This window comes from Coloeus monedula (assembly GCF_965178545.1).
Source record: "Coloeus monedula genome assembly, chromosome: Z".
Lineage (NCBI taxonomy): Eukaryota > Metazoa > Chordata > Aves > Passeriformes > Corvidae > Coloeus > Coloeus monedula.
This window is the reverse complement of record NC_138822.1, coordinates 27636569-27657435: the sequence shown is the minus strand read 5'-3', so window position 1 is coordinate 27657435 and position 20867 is coordinate 27636569. Positions and strand designations below refer to the sequence as shown.

Here is a 20867-nt window from a genome sequence, read left to right as displayed (position 1 = left end):
ATCCCCAATGCAACAGCCTAGTGATACACAAAAATGGAGGTAAAAGAAAAAAGAAAATAAAAACTGCAGTTAAAAAAACCCCCCAAAAAAACAGTGACTACATTTTTCACCAATGCAATGAGTTATCTAACACAGTGTTCTAGTACATTAACATTTTCTACTGTTTTCAATGAGAGGCCATAAATATGCAGAACTTGCTATTCATTTTGCTAACGATCATAATTTAGATGACTGACAAGGCTATCCACAAGAATGAGTCAGCAACAGAACTAAAGCACTCTGCTATTCCTGCAAAATAGCAATTCTGATGTTGCTGCCTTATTCTTTTTCAAAGGCAAAACTGTGGTTTTTACATAAATCAGACAGAAATATTAAAATTATTTTAAACATAATTATTTTGAACAGGGGAAAAGGAATATTGTATGTATATACACTCGAATATTGTGGCTCTGAGGCTTTTTACTGTACTTTGGATTTTTTTTTTTTTTTGTCAAGAAAATCCAGTTATGTCCTTACCATAGTTCAGAGCTTCTGGAGCAGTCCACTTGATAGGAATCTGCTTTAGGCCTGATGATGAGTACACGCCATCGTCCTCTTGCCGGGACATCCCAAAATCGCTTATTTTCAAAATGTTGCTTTCACCTACCAAGCAGTTCCTTGCAGCCAGGTCTCTAATTAAAAAAAGAAATAAACACCAACATTTTTACAGGTTTGAAAGTACTTAGAAGTCATTCAAACTGACTGAGCCCCTCAGCCAAGATGGTGGTGCCTCTCAGAGGCTTATTTACAAAAGGGTAAAAAACACTTCACAGCAGTTGTTGGGAAACAGAAGTGAGGGAAGGGGAAGAAACGTCAGAAATAATCCTATGAAAAAGTTAGGGGAGGAGATGCTGGAGATGCTCCAAGATTCCCCTGCAGTCCACAGAGAGGAGCCACAGTGGAGCAGGGGAGGAGTGTGAGGTGGAAGGAGAGGCACAGAGGAGCTGTTATGGACTGACCAGAATCTCCATTCCCACTCACACTTAGAGGAGGAGGTGAAGGATTCCAGAGTGAAGGAGTGCCTCAGAAGAAGGGAAGAGGAAAAGGTATTTCAGTCTTATTTCTCACCATCCAACTTTATTTTAATTTGCAATACATTACATTCACGTTAAAAACAAATTCAGTCTGTTTTGCTATGATGGCAATTGGTAGGTGATTTCCTTGTCTTTATCTTGACCTACAAGTTCTTCTGTCTTATTTACCTCCCTGTCCTGTTGAGAGGGGGAGTGAGAAAGTATCTGCATGGGTGTCTGGCAGCCAGGCAAAGTTAACTCATCACAACTGCCCTCAGTGGTCACAGAAAGAAACCACAGATTAATGAATCAGATCCTATGTAAAATGAAACAGAATTTGAAGAAATGTCGTGAAATGTGTTCAGGATGTGTTTCAGTAAGAAACCTGAGAAATGGCTTCATCTTCTGTTAGAGTTTCTATTATGTGAGTTTCTATTAAAAGTTAAAAGTTACTCAGCACAGAAAAGGAATTTTGTTTCAGTGATGGATGAGAAGCTCAGAAAGTCAGCTCCCTCCCTTCATCTCAAACTTCTTTTTCTTTTTTAGATTAGGAGACATCATGCAGTAACACTTGATAGAAGACCTACTGTGGCTTCTCTACATGCTAATAATATATTATAAACATACTATACGTATATTAACGAAGGTCCTTGGCCACCCCGGGGAACACAAACCAACCAATGGGGAATGAGACTGACCAGGGGCAGGGAAACCCCGTGTCTCCCCCCCAGGGCACCTCTCCCAGGGCTCCATGGCAGGGGAGGAGACCCCCAACAAATAATATATTATAAACATACTATACATATATTAAATGTCAGTGTTCTACAGCTTATTAAAATACAACATAATAAAATGCATAGTATTATTCCCATCACTATAAAATAGAAGAAATTTTTAAAGGGGGAGATACGTTAAGCAAGGGGATTAATTCTATACCATTAGGCGCATCATGGGCAAAATATTTTTAAACTAAACTTGCTGTGTTTTTGTTTAGCTTAAATAGCTAATATGCCCACAAATGGCTTGCCTTGCATGAATATTCCAGAAAAACTACATTAACTTTGATGTTTTGAATTGGAGCTGTAGCATAGTTTTGAAGTGAATCCCCTGAGCACTTAATGCACATTCATTGGTTTTTGAAGAATGAATTTGGTGCATGCAAACTACATTGCTCTTGGAAGAAACTAACTTAGAATCCTGCCCATGATTTGCACAAAATTTGTTTCTACAGCTACAGAATTTTGTTTCTATGGAATTTTTTTCTACAGCTAATGCAGAAAGAAAGGTCTGAACCAGTGGCAAACAGCTTCTAACATTACCCATGGTGGGGACATTAATGACAAAGGACTGAACTATATTTAACCCAAAGTAAAAGTCTAGAGCCATATTTAAGGATGCTGAAGCTCATACATCCACTTTGATCAGCTCATCCATATTGATATTGGGCTATGTTATTTGATATGTAGACAGAGCCTAGGTATCACCCTAAATATTATAACTTGATTTAAGAATTTTAACATATTTGACTCACACAACTTTTCTGCCACTAAGAACATTTATAGTTCTAGAGCTTGAGTAATATAAATGAAGTTATTCTTGTGGTTTGAGAAGATGAACCACTAAAAAACAAATCTGAACTCACAGGCACCAGCTGAAGATGTGCACAAATGCATAAAATAGCTCAGTCTGCACTGTGTTATGTAGTTTGATGTTAGCATGTGGTATTGTTATATACAGCTATATTGGTTAAAGCAAGTAAGCTGCAAAACAAAATCAAATTGTTATTGCTTATACTCAAGTGTGCAATAAGTATCGCCACAGAACCTCAAGAATTTATGGCTTAGGTTCCAATCATACTTCAGTAATTAGTTTTTTTATTGTTTTACTCAATATAGTCTAGATTTTGCAACTGATAGACATAAGGAGTGGAAAAAGTAATGAGGTTGTACCTCAAAGAAAATTTACAGTTAACTGAAATCACAGGCATCTCCCTACCTGAAGTCTGACCTCGTATTTGAACATCTTGAGTCAGTTTAAGAAAAACCTATATACTGAGCTGCCTCAGGTTTATTCCTCATGCGTAAGTCTGATTATTAGGGGAAAGCAGATTGTAAATAATATGCAGAGTATGGTGCTTATAAACACAGACTACACTCAGTTTGCATAATTTTTGTCAGTTTTGTATTTATGACTTTTCTTTTTCATTCAGAATCATCTAGAGAAAAAGCTTTTCATCCCTACTGAAAATTGACTAAAACACTTCCATGAAAATCAACTGGTATTTGTGGAAGTTGGTAAAGACTGTGACACTATGTACAGGATATATGTAAATTAATGCTACAAAGAGCAAATAAAATGTTGGCACATTATGAGTCTCACTGTATTAATACCTTTTTCTGTTTTTAGCTAAAACTCTCCCATTTTTGATGCTATAAGACTCTGTATTACTTTCAGTACATCATTTGTCTTAATAAAGTCTTGTGAGCACTTCATATATTTACTTCTGACACAAATTTGCCTTTTTCCATCTTCATGTATATTGTAGGCGCTTTCCCACACTTATTTAGAAAACACTTTAGATGTGATACTTTCATTCCTCAGGCATACAAGTGTCCCAAAACTAGATTATCTTGTTAATATTTCTACTGTCAGTGTACATGTTTCATGTCCTCAGTGATTTGTTGCTTAATTTTACAGATGATTTTTGTACATATTTGCATGCTTAAAAGCATTTTTAAAAACAGTTACACTGAAAGCTATAGGTACCTCAACTTTTCGGATTTTTTTTACTATTATTCTGAGGGTTTGGTTAAGATTTTTCTGTATTTTTCAAATAAATTCTTCACTGTTTCTTATTATGTCTGACAGCTTCCTTTAAAAGGATGTTCTTATTTTTCAGTCTAGACACAAGAGAAAACACCAAAGATGCTTTTGGTCAATGTGATTTATTACAGAATTTATAGCCAGAATCTGGAAACAAAATGGCATCAGCAACTATTACTCCCATTGCTTTAAAATAATAAATCATGACATTGGTTTTTATTCTGGTTTCCATGATTCTAATTAATTTCTATTTTCTACAGATATGAGTTCTAGTATAATAGTGTTAAGGGGCTTATAAAGACCCTTTACTTCCTAACCTTTCATATGAAATACACACAATGGAGTTTCACCTCATATGTAAGATAAACAACATGAGTTAGGGGAAACATGAAAATGTAAATACAGAGGTCTGATGACCAAAATTAACTGTGAGAAGTCAATATTAAAGACAACATCAGTGTTAAATATTTATAGTAAATCACGACTCTTTCTACATGGACATTAAAAAACCAAACCAAATCAAACAAGTAAACAATAAACCCTTGAAAAACAATGACAAAACCCCCACACACCAACCCCTAAACAAAAAACTGCACCAAAATCAACTACATTCTATTTGTCCTCTTCCCCCTGAAGAACCAGTATGGTCTATTTGCTTTCTCTTCCTTCTCCCTAATGTTCCCTAGAGCCAACATCCTGAATAAAAAGAGAGACAATTGCATAAAATTAGGTGTATCTGTTCGGAATTTTCTTTTTTTCTCATAAAGCCTTTGTTATTTAAAGCAGTAATTCCAAAAAATCAGTATTTATCCTTAACACAGTAAGCAAGAAAATATTCTTTATTTATATTGTGAAAGATCTACAAATTGGGCACAAATTACATTGAGGTGCTACAGAGGAAGTTCCTTAGCAAAAGAAAAACTGATTCTCACTATTTAATAACAATATTACATAAGTTCCTAGTACTGCTGGAAACAAAGTGCCTTCCCCCCAGCTACTAACAAGTAAGAACTAGTATGTAATTTGGAAATTTCCTTTTTAAGCACTGCTCTGCAGCCCCTATAAATACAAACAGGACATCTCCTAGGGATCTCTAATATGGTTTGAATATGCTGAAACTGTAAGAGAGAGTTTGTAGGACTTTGCTAAAAATTCAACAGCCAGTTAAAGGAGGAAGTGGAGGCAATTTCTCTGTGCTGGGAGTTGTTACCACCTGGATTCATGTCTGTCAGTCAGGACGTAAACCTACTAAACCTTTCTCTAAGGACATTCTTACACTCCCTCCACACTCCAAAGGAACTACAGAGCAACTACTACCTAGCATTGGAATGGAATTCCGTGAGTCAAAGCAAATCAAAACAAGAGTAAACTCCCCATTACTAAATCAGCAGCACAGACTGCCTCACTGAACTAATTAGTTATTTTATATTCCATCCCTGGATCGTGCAGTTAAAATACTCTTAGGTGATAAAAGCAAGTAATTAATTAGTGAACAGGACCATTTTATCTCCTCTGCAAGTTAAATTCAATGAAAATAGTCTACTACCTAAACACAACAAAAAGGGGAGGGAAGTGGAACTACAAGATAAATTACTGGGGTTTTTGTGGACTGTAAGATACTACCCTAACCTTCAAACACCTGATGTAATTTTTCAGTGGTGCCCAAATCAAAACACACATATTTCAGAACTTTCTTGATATGCGTATGCAAATTTTGCTACATGTGGAGAGTACAACAAATAATATGTGCCTAGTAACAGACTGGGAAAATATTAGAGGGTCAGAAGAAGACCCTTTCATTTGTTCTGTGTTTTCTTTCCCCTTTTTACTTTAACTGTTTCTTCACATTATTTTAGCTATTATGAACACCAATGGAGCCATATTAACTACAACGCTAATAATTTCTCTCAGTTCCTCATATAATGCAAGCCCATCTTCATCTCCACAGTTGAACAGTGCAGGCAAACCAGAGAAACTCCAAGTTGGATGCAGTAGTGATTTCTCAATAATGTCAGGTGCTCTGCTTGCTATCCACAGTTTTGGATACTGCTCAGTTCTTCTTAACTATAAAATAAGCAACTATTCCCACCTCACAGCATTAGTGACATTCAATTACTCTTTCTAAAGCACTTTTCAGTTTTCAGATGAAGGACTTTAAATTTTTGCAAAAGGAACTCAAAAGATAAAAAGTAACAAAACAACCCCCACAAAATTGTATTCAGTAGCTGAACACGACTGCCAACTTACTGTCTGCCATCCAGATATGACTCAAGGGACTGTACAGATCTACTGACACATTAGGAAACTTTTATCTTCAGTTTTATTTTGGTAGGCTACTGTGTGCCCTTTATTTTCCTAGCAGGGCAAGTTTTCTGTACCAGCAATTTTGAAAGAGATAAAGAAGGCAATAGTAGACAATAAGCATTTTCTGAGAAGAATCAAAGCAGTAGACTATGAAGATGGAAATGAAGCAATAAATTGCTGCATCATCTATTCCTCCCTCTTTTTCCTATTTCAGAGGTTGTCTTCACAATGCCTGCTCCTGGAACAGAAACATTCCCATCAGCAGCATCTAAATGGTTTTTATCTGCATTGTTTCTCAACTGTTTTAGAACTTAATAGTTATTACTTGTATTCTTCTGAACAGTTATTTTGATGAAAATGGCATCATAGTCATTTTAGTCTATAATAGTCCTCTATGCATTGACATCCCTGTAGATTTTTATAACCCATTTTTCCTGTGCACTGCTGATTACATGTAATATGCTGAACAAAATGTCTAATTATTTTTTTCCCCCCCCCTTGTGCTGTATCTTGAAACAAAGGTTTGCAATCCAATTTCTTCTGTGTGCCCATTTTAATGAAAAACCAAGGGTCTGGACAGTCATTGGAGAGGAAGATAGGCAACTTCACGAGGAACCTACAATATTAGAGCAACTGGAAAATGAAAAATACCTTCTGGAAATCCTTAATGACAGGACAGACAGAGGAATAACACCTCTGCTGGGTTCCAGGCAACCATTCCTAAGCTCTTGGGTTTTGACAGAAACATTATAGCACATAAACACGGGTACATTTAGAGAAACATGTAACATTCTTAATAGTCCTGAAAAATCTCTTTGATATAATGGAATTATAGGGGAAATTAAGTGTCCAAAAAATAATTATCCAAGATGTACCAGAACACAAGTTTACATTTTGTGCTTGATAAAATTACAGTGGACTTAAGTCACAATGTGTTCCATTTCCATAACGAGTCACACAAGTAGACTGTATTACTCATAGGAAGAAAAATACCATTTTCAAGAAGAAATTTTCACTGTAATATTCACAGAGGCAACTAAAATGAAATACTAGAGCACACAATTGTGCTAACAAGTGCATTTTTATTGTAATATCATGGCTTTATTCAACCTGTGTGGTAACGTAAGACTTGTTATGAGTGTCCACCTTTTTTAGACCAGGAGGATCCCTCAATTTAGTCCTTAATTCTGAATTTAGCTTTGAATTAATCTCTTCCTTATTCTATTCTATAGTATAATGTCAAAATGTAATTGATTTATCTGTACAGAAGCATTAAATATTGATTTAACTTGTTTACAAAACTGGAAACATCTGAAGAGGCAGACCAGATATAGTCAAAGACCATATTCCCTTGTCTGTTATATACCAGTAATAGAAAAGCCTGCATGCTGGATTTAAAGAAAATGCCTAAAGCAGAGTTGCTTCTATTGCTGACTTCCTGATGATTAAGGTTTTTAGAAAATAAACTATTGATTCTATTAAACAAAGCATTTCCTAGTGTTAATATCATAATGTATTACGTTCAAACTACTAATAATGCAAAGCAGAGCATAAGAAATTGAAAACCCCTGCAAGTGCCCAAGGAACCAAGAAATTCAAAAGCATAGATATAACATGGGTCACTTTCCCCTCCACCTTTTTCACTAGAATTAAATCAAATAGCACAATAATATGGTATTTGCAGGGTTTTTCAAGTCCTCCTAGTGAAAAAGGAAGAATTTCAAAGTCTTTCTGTCTTCTCAGGCTAGATTTAAGTATTTGCTACAGGTGAATATCAAAGTTCATCTGAGGCAGGTAGCAACTCTACTGCTTTTTCAGCAGCCAGCACCAATAATGTGGTATTCAGTAGCTGTAGTTGAAGTTATCTCTACATGCATTTCAATCACTTAAATTTACTTTTGCTCCTACAGCAGACAGGAATGGATTAAGAGTTTAGAAGTAACAGATAAGCATGGACTGACATTCATGACTTCTCAGTAGAAAAGTATTTTATAGGAACTAGACCGTCAAATACTTTATTAATAAAGGTAAAAAAAAGGTAAAGGTAATAATCAGGCCACAGAGAAATGAACCATCCAGCCTAATAAAGGTAAAAGACACTACATATTCATGAAAATAATACAGAAGTAGTAAGAGAGAAACCAAATAAATTGTCTGATTAGAAATCAGGAAGAAAAGAAAGCAGAGACATAGCAGAATCAAGTAGTGATAGACAAGAGGATTCTGTTGCAGTCCTAAGATGAGCGGCTAGAAAGTGTAAAAAAGAAACCTCCTGAATTTTTAAGAGACAGTCACAAAGAAATCCAAGAGCAAAGAGAGAAAAGTCAGCCACATTTTAAGGCAATTATTTCTCTGGGGATGTTTCCTATTTAGGGAGGAAAGAATTTAAATGGATGGCCCAGGTAGCATATGCCAGCTAAGCACTCTTGGCAATGGAAACCATTTACAAAGGTATACAGTAATAGTCCACAAATTCATAATTTTCCAATCAGAGAAAAAAATTCTAATTTGTACCTGACAGTATCTCTCTACCTTTCATCAAAGATTACCAACAAATGCTTAGTGGCATATTGAAATATTTTAATATTTTAAAAATAGTCTGTTTTGTCACTATAATAAAAAAACCTTAAAATGAATGAAAATGAAGATGAGTAATCATTTACTAATTGTCCTAGACAGCTAAGTAAGATTTGCAGTTAGTTTACAGAAATACGAAAGAAATTTCATGTGACTAATACATTGTACAGGATTATATATAGAAATTTAGAGGAATAAAATTACATATTCATTTCCTGTCAATTAACAAGATAGGAAATAATTGAACATCTGTCCTGGTTTTTGTTGCTATTAATTAAAATCCACAATACTTTTCCTACTCAAAAAATATGTGGAAGAAAATATTTTGCCCTTTTTTCATCACAAGAAAAAGAAGAAAGTGATGAAATTTTGATGGAATTACGGTGAGGCACCCAAAGTATGAGACGTTGAAGAAAAAAAGATGACAGTGCTGACTAAGGATCATGATTACATCTCATATTGATAGCAGAAGATGGGACAGGACTTCAATTTTTGGAAACTGGATTAACTCGCATGTTAACTCACATGTTCACCATGGTAAAATTTCACAGCTGGGATGAGTCAAGGAACAGATGTTAACAAGGCCAGGGGCTCCAAGTTCATCACCTACTTAACTCTATCCTTTTTCTTCTATTAAAACCTTACGCTATCCCATGAAGTCATCTGTTACAAGAATGTCCTTCCTCTGGAAAATCCAGACTTCTATGTTTAGAAACAGCCCCTCTACCTCTGGTTGCTCTCTGCAGAAGCATGTTCACTCAGGTAGAGTGTTGACTCCCTATGGATCTGGAGTGTTCTGTGTCCTACAGGGATTCAAAGTTTGTTGGAAATGCAGGAAACACTTTCCTGTGCTTAATCTAAAGACAGGAAAAGAATTAACTATTAGAAAACTACTGCAAAGCTATGGATTTACTGCACCTGGCTGTTATTCTGAAATATTTCCACACAAAAAACTATTCTGCCATTACACTGTAGGAAGACAGGATCCTCTTTGCCATTTAATGTTACATTCATTTTAGCATCTAGCATTTAGGCAAAGGTTATAAAATAACCAAAGTTCAGCTAGTCATCTGCTGAATGCTTAAAATCTTCCTACTTAAAGAATTATGGGTAAGAAATTTCTTAGAAGGTAAGAAATTTCTTTGAAGGTGATGTAATATAGGGCAACAAACTGGAGTTGCCTGTTTTCATTCAACAGCTTTGTTAATGATCTGAGGGAAAAGTTAAACAGGAACTTAATTAAATTTCCAGATATTATCAAATTAGGAGCAGCTGCAAGCAAAAGTAAGGGCAAATAAATAAAAAGAAAGAAGGAGAGGAGAGAAGGAGAAAGGGAGGGGAAAGAGGGAGAGGGGGGAACAGAGAGAAGGGCGAGGAGATGTATCTGTTGGAAAAAAGATTAGACTTAGCCTGTAAAACAGGAATTATTATATTTTGAAAAATTAAGCCTAAGTACAAACATTCAGTAAAATACAAATACTGCTAGGTAATCATGTAGAAAGAAAAGTGAACCAAAAGAGATATGGATTACAACTAAATACAAGTAATGGAACTAAATTGAGCATCGGAAAATGAAACCTCATTGTCTAATAGATTGTGAGAAATCTAAGAAAATTAAGAAATACTATTTTATTAATGCAGTTACTTAATAAACTAAAACCAGTTCAACAGGTGTACAGACCAGTGTCTGTTTCAAAGGGATGGACTGATTAAGTAAATTAATCCAACTTTTTATTGACTTAAAGTAAACATTAGAGTTTTCAGATGCCCTGAAATCTATTATTATACTATCACGCATACAGTACACAACAAACAGGTAATGGTCAAAGAGGGAAAGACCCAAAGAATTACTAATTTCCTGGATTGGTGCATTTGTTCATTTTATCATATATGAAAAAGTGACTTTTTTAACCAATCACATATTTGGGGAAACACAAAATTTCGAATGCAATAGACACAAACTGCTAATTTCTGTCCAGAAAATGCTACAAGTGTTGCCAGCTGGGTACAGGTAGACTCCCACAAAGTCATAATGAAATAGCTGCTGCTGAGTCTCCTCAGATTTCCATTATATGCAGGTAGAGGCATTTATCTGTGATTGGAGGTAGTCTGGTTTCACATGTCAAACGTGGCCCCACACTGTGTGTAGCAAAGCTATCACACGAATATCTTCCTCCACAATTTTTTTCCTTCTTTAGCGAGCACCAATTTGTCCTTTGCCCTAACCCAGGCTGGTGTCAGCAGCATGTCAGTGGCACTTCAGAGTCCAGCTCCAGGTTCAGACAACATCTCCTGCAAAGGGCTTGAAACATCGGTAGAGGGGAACTGTGCAGCTCTAAAGAATATGTTAAAACCATCGGAGAAGAATACTGGCCCACTGTCAAATCAAAAAGATTACCAAGCTCTGTGTAAGTTACTATAAAATACTCCCCAAAAGGAACTGAAACACTTCAAAACACTTCAGTTTAATAGCTCCTTGATAGCTAAAAGAAGCAGAAACTGCCTGCTTAAGGAAAAAACATGTCTTTACGTTTGACATAGAAAAATCTTGCATAACGTTTACAGGAGTCTAAGAGTTCTGTCTGCCTGACTCTCTCTGAAGGTTATAATGCTCTCCTGTGGTTACAAAGATCCTTATTGACTTACAAATTTAAAAACAACTGGTTTCAATCTACAACTGAAGTCCGGCTGTGTTACAGAAGATTAATAATGTATACGGAAGTTTAATAACCCCTTTGAAAATAAAATGTATTAATAAGAAACCAGGATAAATAAATATATTTGTGACCACAATGCTAATATTTCATACTTGAGTTTTGCCAAAAAAGGACAAGAGCAGATGACCCTGTCATCTCAGTTTTGCTCTCTGTTGCTCTCATGAGGAGGGAGTGGGATTTCATGAATCCATGCATGACCCTGAAAGGAGAGTAAGAAACTAGTCCAGATAATATCATACAAGAGAGTGTGGTATGCACAAGCAATAATGGGCAGCAAGGGTGGCTTCCCAGAAGCAGATGAGAAGTCAGAGAGGTCTAAGATACCAAGCAGGAAGGACAGTCAATTAATGTGTTAGTGGATAGGCCTGGAGGTTTTTATAACCAACTAACTACTAAGATGCAATATTCAGAGCAGTAAAGTTTAAACCCTTCCTTTTGAGCAGGTATAGCCTTATTGATCTTACTGATCTCCAAAATTGAAATTATTACAAAGCAGAAGCCTTTCAAATCAAGTATATTTACTTATAGCATCCTAACTCCTATAAATAGTTTGGGTTTTTTTAAACAGGGGCTTGGCCCTTATTTCACTCATCTATTTCTATTTCCCAGAAGCCAGGACACTTGATGAAGTATCTGATATCCAGCATTGCCAGCAGCTTTTATGTCAGACTTAAATGATTCAGCTGAAATCTGCGAACATTTAAATACTGTAACATTGATTCAACAATTCTCACAGCTCCATGCAACCTGATGATCTCCATCTATCTTCCAAACCAGTTAACATGCCAATATGGCCTTCCTTGCTGTTTACTGCCTTGCATAAGGGATTTTGAAATAGTCTTTGACAAAGAGTAACTCCTTATCTGAGGAAAAACTCGCAGAGATATAAAAATGTTTCATAAAAGCGTATCCACGCACTACAATTCTGCTGAACGAGGAGGAAAGAGGCTGAGAACAACAGAACAATGACAAAAAGAGAACAAAACATGCACTTAGCTTTCTGTGTGTTTTATTTTACTTATCCTCAGCGAGAGTGATTCCTTTCAGACAGTTTAAATTTGATCAAAATATTTTTTGTGAGCAGTACCTATTGGAACTGAATTTACTTTCACCTAAGCTGAACAGGCATAATTTCTCTTAAGTTTCTCTTAGCTTTATGAGAAAAATGTCCTGATTTTCCAAAAAGAGCTGGAAAACAGCCTTTTCTTTATTATTTGATATGTAGAACTATATGCCATAATGTTTTCAGTTCCAGAAACTTTAAAACCAAGTTATTTCACGAATACACACTAAAACCCATCACACATCCTTCTTTCATCTGTTTTTCACTATGTACACAGCCATAGCACAATGTTGAATATGATACATCAGTGATAAAACTACAGCACTGTGAAGCTTGGAGGCACTTCTGAAAAACCTCCTGAGGCAGTGGTAAAATACAGGGCAAGGTATATCATCATTAGTGCTATCTGAAAAAGTAGTGGATAAACATTTTGTCAAATCGACAAAATAGGCATAACCAAGTAAGCATACATACATATATATTTTTATGTGTGTGTGTATGTATGTGTATAAAACTCAGAAAAGGGAAAAAAGTTTATCTTCTTCAGGAAAACAATTTGGGAATTTTTTACTTGTTACCATATACAGCTTAAAAAATTTTTATTAAATTAAAGTTGTTTCCTATCTGAGATAATTGTGGTACATTCCTCTTTGGAATGTCAATAATTAGTATCAGGAAACCAATAAAAAATTGAACCAATACATTATACCTTAGATGTACGCTACATCTTTTTCCTTTTCAAAAACACTGATTAGAATTTTCTGCTGTAAGAAAGAAACCAGGAAAAGTTCTACTATGTAGAAATCAGTGCATGAAAACATGTTTTAGCTTCCCTAAACAAACACTGACACACCCTGTGGTCAATGATTTGTGCTCAAAGAGCCACTCTAAACCTCACTTCTGAAGCAACTGCTGCAGTTGACTGCATTCTCCCCCTTCCCCCCCCTCCCTTATTATTCTGCTTTTGTCTTGTACGATCATCTAATTAGTTGTTCATCATCGACTAATACCTCCTTTGCCCACTGCACAAATGGAATCCTGCAGCCCATCTTTCTTAGGAAGAAATTACATTTCACCCACTATTCTCCACTGCGACAGGGCTATGAGAGTAGAGAAAATGTTATTTACACTACCCAGACTTCATGGTCAGCACAATAGCTTCCACAAACACTAACTGCATGTTATCTTTATCTTAGTTTCAATATCGTGTACTTTCATTTTTTACTTCTTGCTTCTTAATTAGAGAGAGCCTGGTGCCCTCATGCAGTGAGTAGATTTATTATTCTAAAAATACGTTGCTCAAGTTATTTTACTGAATAATACTTATAAATTCCTGGTATTTATCAACAAGAAAGTGATATTGCAGTAAACAAAAACAAATACAGTGCAATCATTTTACACTTAAAATGCTACTGTTTGTTAAACAGAATGAGAGAGTCTAAGAAAATTTACTTCCATTTCTTTCAGCCTTATTTCCTTTATTCCTAGCAAAGCTTACTCTTTTTTTAGGAGCGAGCATTCTGTATCACATGAGGAAAATACGGACTAATTCAACCTCACAGGGGAAAGAAATAAATATTTTTCATACTATGCAACTTCTGTGACAAGAAAAAAATTTAAATCCCCTCCTCTGAAATTTCTTACTAATTGTTTACAACCTAAGCATTAATTCTGATATAAGCCTTTATAAATTACCTTTTGATACTTAATGTTTCTCCCCACCATCTATAAAATACTCAGTTTTCTAATAACTTAATTTTGATTTTACATAAAACAACTGCCCCCTAAGAATAAAACAGACACACTTCTAAAAGAAGAGATCATGTAACTATATGCATCATAGACATTTTATTACAGTATCTCACAATATTCTGAAATTTGTGATGTTCTTTTGGATTCTCTGATGATTTCTGGAACCCAAACAGGAATTCAGCATGGCAGAAAGACCAGACCATTATCTGAGATTTCAGGGAACAGATTCATTGCTATTTACTTAAACATGTAAGAGCAGAAACATCAGCTAGCAAGTAATACAACCATACTTTACCTATGCAATAACAAGAACAAAAATATTTCCTTCTTAAAAAATCTTCCTTTTGCATATTTTTTTCCCTCACTCATGTCTTACCCAGTTGTGCAGTAAAATCTGGAGGGGCAGGGACAATGCAAAGGAAAGGTGTGAAATCTCAGAATGAGAAGCCCTGGACTATCAGAAGATAAAGGAAGTTTAAAAAGTCAGTTTAGGGTCATTTTCTTACAAAATATTATCCTTAAAATGGCACATTCTGTCCCTTTATATTTGTATTCAACAAATGCTCCTTAGTGAGGATTTTTCATGCTCTTCCTTGTGAGACTGAGACCTCAGGTCACATATAAGTTAAACATAAACACATGAAACACTCAATGTTCCTTAAAAATACAACAGCCAGCTGACCAGAATGAAGAATCTACCTTCTAATGGTAAATATCCAACCTCTAATTGCTAACTGACGGATGAGATGTAGCAAATAGAAAGCAAAAATAGAACCCATTATACATTTCTAGCTATTGCAAAAAGTAATGGATTTTCAGCTTCCCTTGTGTTATCAGTTATCAGTGAATTCTATCACCACATATATCTGTATTAATATAGCTTACTGACAATATTGACACTGCATTTTTTAAAATACCTAGGTCTACAAAATAATTCTGCATTAACGCACCAACCAATTTAACTATTACTATTTTCAGTTTAACTCTACATGACATTTTAAAGCATCATCCAAGAAAAACTGAAATACTGAAAGCTCAGATGTCTGAAATAATTGGATATTTTCTCCATTTTATGAAGAACACATAAAAGATTATATTTAAGCACATACTGAATAGGGGCCACTAGGGAAACTTTGCAATAAAATGAAAATATCAACCTTATTGAAGCTTTTAACAGACGCTTCAAAGCATTAATATAAAGAACTATGTTTGGCTTATCATACTGGATTATCCCTGATGCCATTCAGCTGATATACAGGCTGTGTTCTCTTTAGACATAAAATGGAACCTAAAGGAAATGTCAATTAGGCAAAAATAAAGATGAAATGTAACTGCCTTTTCAAAAGAAAATACAAACACGGAAAGAAAAAGGTAATTTCCCTTTATTTATTTTATATGAAGAAACTTCGATTTGCCATTCTAAGCTAAGGAACAGCATAATCTAATATCCTATACTAAACTGGCCTCTGGGAACATTAATTATTAATATTAGCCTCAGAACAACCACAGTTGAACAAGAACTTTCTTTTCCACTAGTATGAATAGATGCCTTATAATTTAATATTTTAAAAGAAGAGTAGCAAGTGGTAGAGATATTAAGTACTGGAAAATCCCCGTGGCAAACAAAACCTGTCCTAATAGCAGCTGAATAAAGTACCATGTTATTCCTAAAGAGGCAAAAAAAAAAAAAAAGCGAAAAGAAAAGCAAACAAAAAAGCACCAGAACTTCCATTTCTATCATTAATGTAATAATCATTACATTAATGTAATACTTTGTGCAGTCTACTGCATGTTTATTTAATACAGTAACATGAAAAAGCCACAATTGAAATATGTATTTCCTACACACTGTGACCACTAACTCCTCTGGTAATGGGACTACTTCGACCACAAACTGGGAATATATGAAAGACAGCACAGTCTTATGGAGACAGAATGACACATGGAGGTTTAGAGTAAACAAAAACTTATTCAGACCTTCCTTATATCACACTCTGGCCATTCAAACCCACACATCTATTACTCTAATTACAAGCGTTATGCAGCCATGGCAAAGCTCAATCTGTGATGCCTAGTTTGCTTTTAATACAGCCTGGGGTGAATTTCAAATAAAGCACACAAGGGGAAGCAGTATCAACCAGTACAACAAATGCACAGCGTCCACAAGGAAAAAACTGTATTTCTCCTCCTTTTAAATTCTTTGTTACCACCAGCCATGTCAAAATTCAATAGCTTAGGGAAACAGATAAAAGATTGGAAGAAAGTTCAATTTTTATTCAAAAGCAACTCTTCGCCATAGTTCACAGCCACTTCCATTACAGCACACTTCAAATTCAATATTCACTCTAATTTATTATAATGTGTTTAAAGTATACAATATTCATGGCCTTGCATATTCATGTTTACTGGGGTTTTTTCCTTAATACTTTCAGATCAGATTCATAGAAGCTCACTAAAGAAAAAAATAATCATGCTGCTCAAATAAGATCTTGGACAACCAGAAGTACCGATTCAGAACTGATCCAACTTTAATTGCAAACATACTTCTCTAGGATCAAACCACACTCACCAATGTGACAGCAGGAAAAAAAAAAAAAAAAGGATGGAGGGAATCTCTTGAAAATCACTTCTTAAAAGCTAAAACCTGGTATATAACACTCTATAATCTATTCCTATATGGCAAGCTGAGTGAAACGTAGCATTGTTCACCTGCCTCTCCTGGATGACAGCAGCTGGAGTGCACCATATTAGCTATTTTAGGGTTGGAAACATCTCATTTTGAAGAAACAAGGTAGTGTGAAAATGATGACGAATAATTTCCTGCTGCATTTGAAAGCAGTGACACATTTGTCTTGATCAATACTATGGTGTGAAATGCAGTTTTAATAGCCACTGATGAAAAAAGGATCATGGCAGACCAAGTACCCCAACAGCACCCATGCAGAGCTGGCATTAGTGTGATGGAAGGGGAGCAGCACCACTGTTTTGGAAACAACAAATTTTTCTTTCTTTGTTTAGCAACAAAGAAAAGCTGGGAGTCCCAAGAGCAGCTCTCTGAACTCAGGTTTCTTTGGAAAGAGTTGGCAGACAGATCCTCACTTACCCCACAACAGAACTCGGAGAATTAGTACCACTTATGACCAACAGAACAAATAAAAAATAATAATGTGTATAAAAATGGCAGTGCTGTAATTGCACAGTATCTTTATAATCTAATAAAGTCAGTGGAAATACTAATTTTGGTGGAAAAAACCTTTCCAGTTAAGAGGCAACAGAGGAGGTTGTATCAGGCATGTCCATATTAAGAAATAAAAGCTCAACACACAGTAATGCGCCAATCAAATTCAAAGTTTGACTAAAAATTATTTTACAGGTGTGGCAGAGTAAATTTTGGTGGCTTTTTTTTAAGAACTAACACTATATCTATATAAAGCAGCCTGCAGAAAGTAATAGTTCTTCATGTAAGTTTCCATTTGTGTTTTTAGCTTTAAACAGAATGGAAGTATTTCTAACATTCATATTGGAAAAAAAATGCTTTGAAACATCATTTTATATAAAGCAGAGACATCACCTTATAAAAAAGGATCAAAACTATGATAATTCACTACATTTATGGGGTGTTTCAACTGTACCACTGACAATAATTCTCTGAAAGATATATTCATTGAAGCACAATCAACAGATATTATCAACACAATAGTACATATTTTCTCATTCAGTCATAAATAAATTTTCTGTGAAAGAAAGCTATAGAAATGGAATCTCACATCATCACTTCATTTTATACATGTAATTCTGAAGGAATTGTAAAAAGATAATTAATAATGGCAAATTAATCCTTGCTCTAAACCTTGGAGAGTTCAAGTGGTTTACTGCCAAAATTACTTTCTTTCATATGACTTTTTTTCAAATGACTTTTCTTCATAAGTCATACACTAGGGGAGAAAATTAGAGAAACTGCAATAAAGGCCTCAGGTATTGCAACTGGCCAGGAGGAAAAGCGATATTCAGAGAAACACGTTGTGCTCAAGGAGCCCAAGCTACTGCATAACACAACCAAACCAGTTGTTCCACAGAACATGGGGTCCTGTGGAACCTCCCAAGGGCATGCACCAACAAGTATTTGGCTACTGTCTTCCACGGGATTTAGGTAGACAAATCAAGCAGAGTATGTTCCCCCTTCTTAGGAAGGAGACCTGTTCCATTTTGGAGCTAAAGCATCACTCTCCTGCTCCCAAGAGACTTAAATCACTGCTCAAACACACAGAACTGAGCAGCACCTATGCTAAATTGAAAAGGATCACTTTTCATCCTTTTGTGGTAGCTGAACTATTGTTCCAGGTAGAAATGGAAGACTTACTAAACTATTTAATATAGTTCTTAAGTTCACGGTTATAAAACGGTTCTGACACTTTTTTCCAAAACTCTGTACATTAGCAGTTACCAGACTTGAGAGGGAAAAAAGCTCTAATAGCAGAGCAGATCAGCTAAACTAGATTAGTAGCAGGGAAGTAAGTATTTTCCTAGCAATTTATACATAATTAAATTAAATTATACATATCTAATGAAAACTGTAGAAATCCTGAATTAATATCCTCAGAATCAGGATTTCATAACATGAAAGGAACCAGATTTAACACAACACACGGTTTTTAACAGCTACAAAACTAAGGGAAAAAGAAGTAGCAGCAATGACTAAAAGTGGAAGAACTAGACCAGAGAACATGATCATCTTGCCAAGCAACATATACTTATTCCAGAATATTGGAGACTTCCAGAAGATAAATTCATTGACTGAGAGGAAAATTTGACCTGGAATGCAGGGACATTGGTCCCTGTTTTCTCACACTCCTAGTGCATCTTTTGCAAATAAGTCAACCTGGTCTTGTAGAAGCTATTCCTACACATCCAATAAAGTCCAATAGAAGTTGCAGCTTCCCTCCTACAGCTCCCCAAGACTGCTTAGAAAATTAAACATAAAGTATGGACAAATGAATTCATCACATGCAAATCAAATACTGGAAAAGAAGGCCACTCACAAATGCTTATTAAACCAACTCAGATTAACACATTTCCATCCTTATCTTCTGTTTCTAATTAACAGAAAAATGGAACTATCTAAACAATAGAATATAGTAAAAATGAAAAGCAAGAAACAATTCTTCAACCTCATGTTAATTAAGTGGAGATGAAATTACTACATTGTTCTGTGCATGTTCAACCACTCTTTTTATTTTTTTAATAACATCTTTTCATGCAGTTTTTTTCCCCTGCAAGTGCAGTCATTTCTGCTCTTTAAAGAGAAACAGAGAGCAAAGAACAAGTGATATCTGGATGCTAGAGGTGATGAAAATGTAGATCAAATAATCATTCAATAATCACTTACATGCCAATGTAACCATTTCACCTACTGAAATAGCTAACACATAAAAAAGCAGAAAACAAACCGCACATTGATTGTGGCACTGTCCCAACTACTGAAAGAGCAAGTTAAATTCAGACAATAATTTCCAAAATCCAATACAAATTTGGATAGAATTTTAAAGTATAAAGGTTAAATGTAGCTACTGCAGTTACAACTAAAGAGCAATAAACTGATTAGTAGCCCTTGTTACCCTTAGCAGGTAGCTAAATATGTAAGATACTAAATCAGACGCTTGAACTACTTAAAAAAAAGTACATGGGATTCTGAAAAAATACTGTCTTGGGGTGACTTTATGATGTGTATCCCGTATCGCTGCTCTATGCCCAGAAGTTAATTTTGTGTCTTTCTAGTCTTTAAACTGAGCCTGAGAGTGGGGAGAGAAAAAACGGAGCAAAACTTTTCAAAGCAGTTTTGTTCAAGGACATGGAGATAGAGATGGCTCTCTGCGTTCAGCTGCGGCTGCAGAGTGAGAGAGTGGAGAAGCACCCTGCTTGCTTTTTTTTCCAGCCAGTTTCCTAAGTTTTCTTTCTCTCCAGAGAGTTGAACTTTGTTTTCCTGGGACTTCAATTTTTCCCTTCTTCTCTGCTGGACGGTTTCAACATCAGAATACATTGGGAAGACTTTCCATCGAGGTCCTGGCCCTGGAGGTGGGCCCATGACCCAGCTTCAAGGAGGGTGAGAGAGATCTACGGAAGGATTCTGAAATTTTCCCAGGTTTCTCTCAGCAGAGTGGAAGGATTTCTCATTTAGCATTATTACCCCTTTTCCTGTGTGTTTGTTAAAGAAATAGTTTTCATCTTTTTCACTTCCCTCCAAGGAAAAAAATTTTTTTTTTCCCAAACCTGGTGGGGAAGGGCTGGTTGTAACCTGCCTTCTCTCAGAGGATAATTTCCTCCAGATTTGTCCAAAACAGCGCATTTATCAGCAAATTGAATACTGCAGAAAGACAACAGCATGAAGCAAACCAATTTCATTTTACTGCAATCTACATAATAGAAACTATATCTAATTATACAATAAATACTGATCTTTAAGGAATAGTAATCAAAGCCTATGGACCTTTAAACAAATTAGAAGACTTAGGTTTTTTTAACCATTGCTTAGTCCATTGTCTCTAGTTAATTTTCTCACCTCTTTTTTATCTGAGAAACACT

At 35.5% G+C, this 20867-nt stretch overlaps 1 protein-coding gene across 2 annotated transcripts in view; it reads right to left on the bottom strand.

Moving 5' to 3' along the window:
* The window catches only part of FER (FER tyrosine kinase), a 159827-nt gene that overhangs the window by 13790 nt on the left and 125170 nt on the right, over positions 1-20867 (bottom strand). For both annotated transcript variants that reach the window (XM_082301263.1, XM_082301262.1), the window contains exon 19: positions 517-671. In XM_082301263.1, coding sequence (XP_082157389.1) covers positions 517-671 — 155 coding nt within the window. The remainder of the gene's footprint in view (positions 1-516; positions 672-20867) is intronic.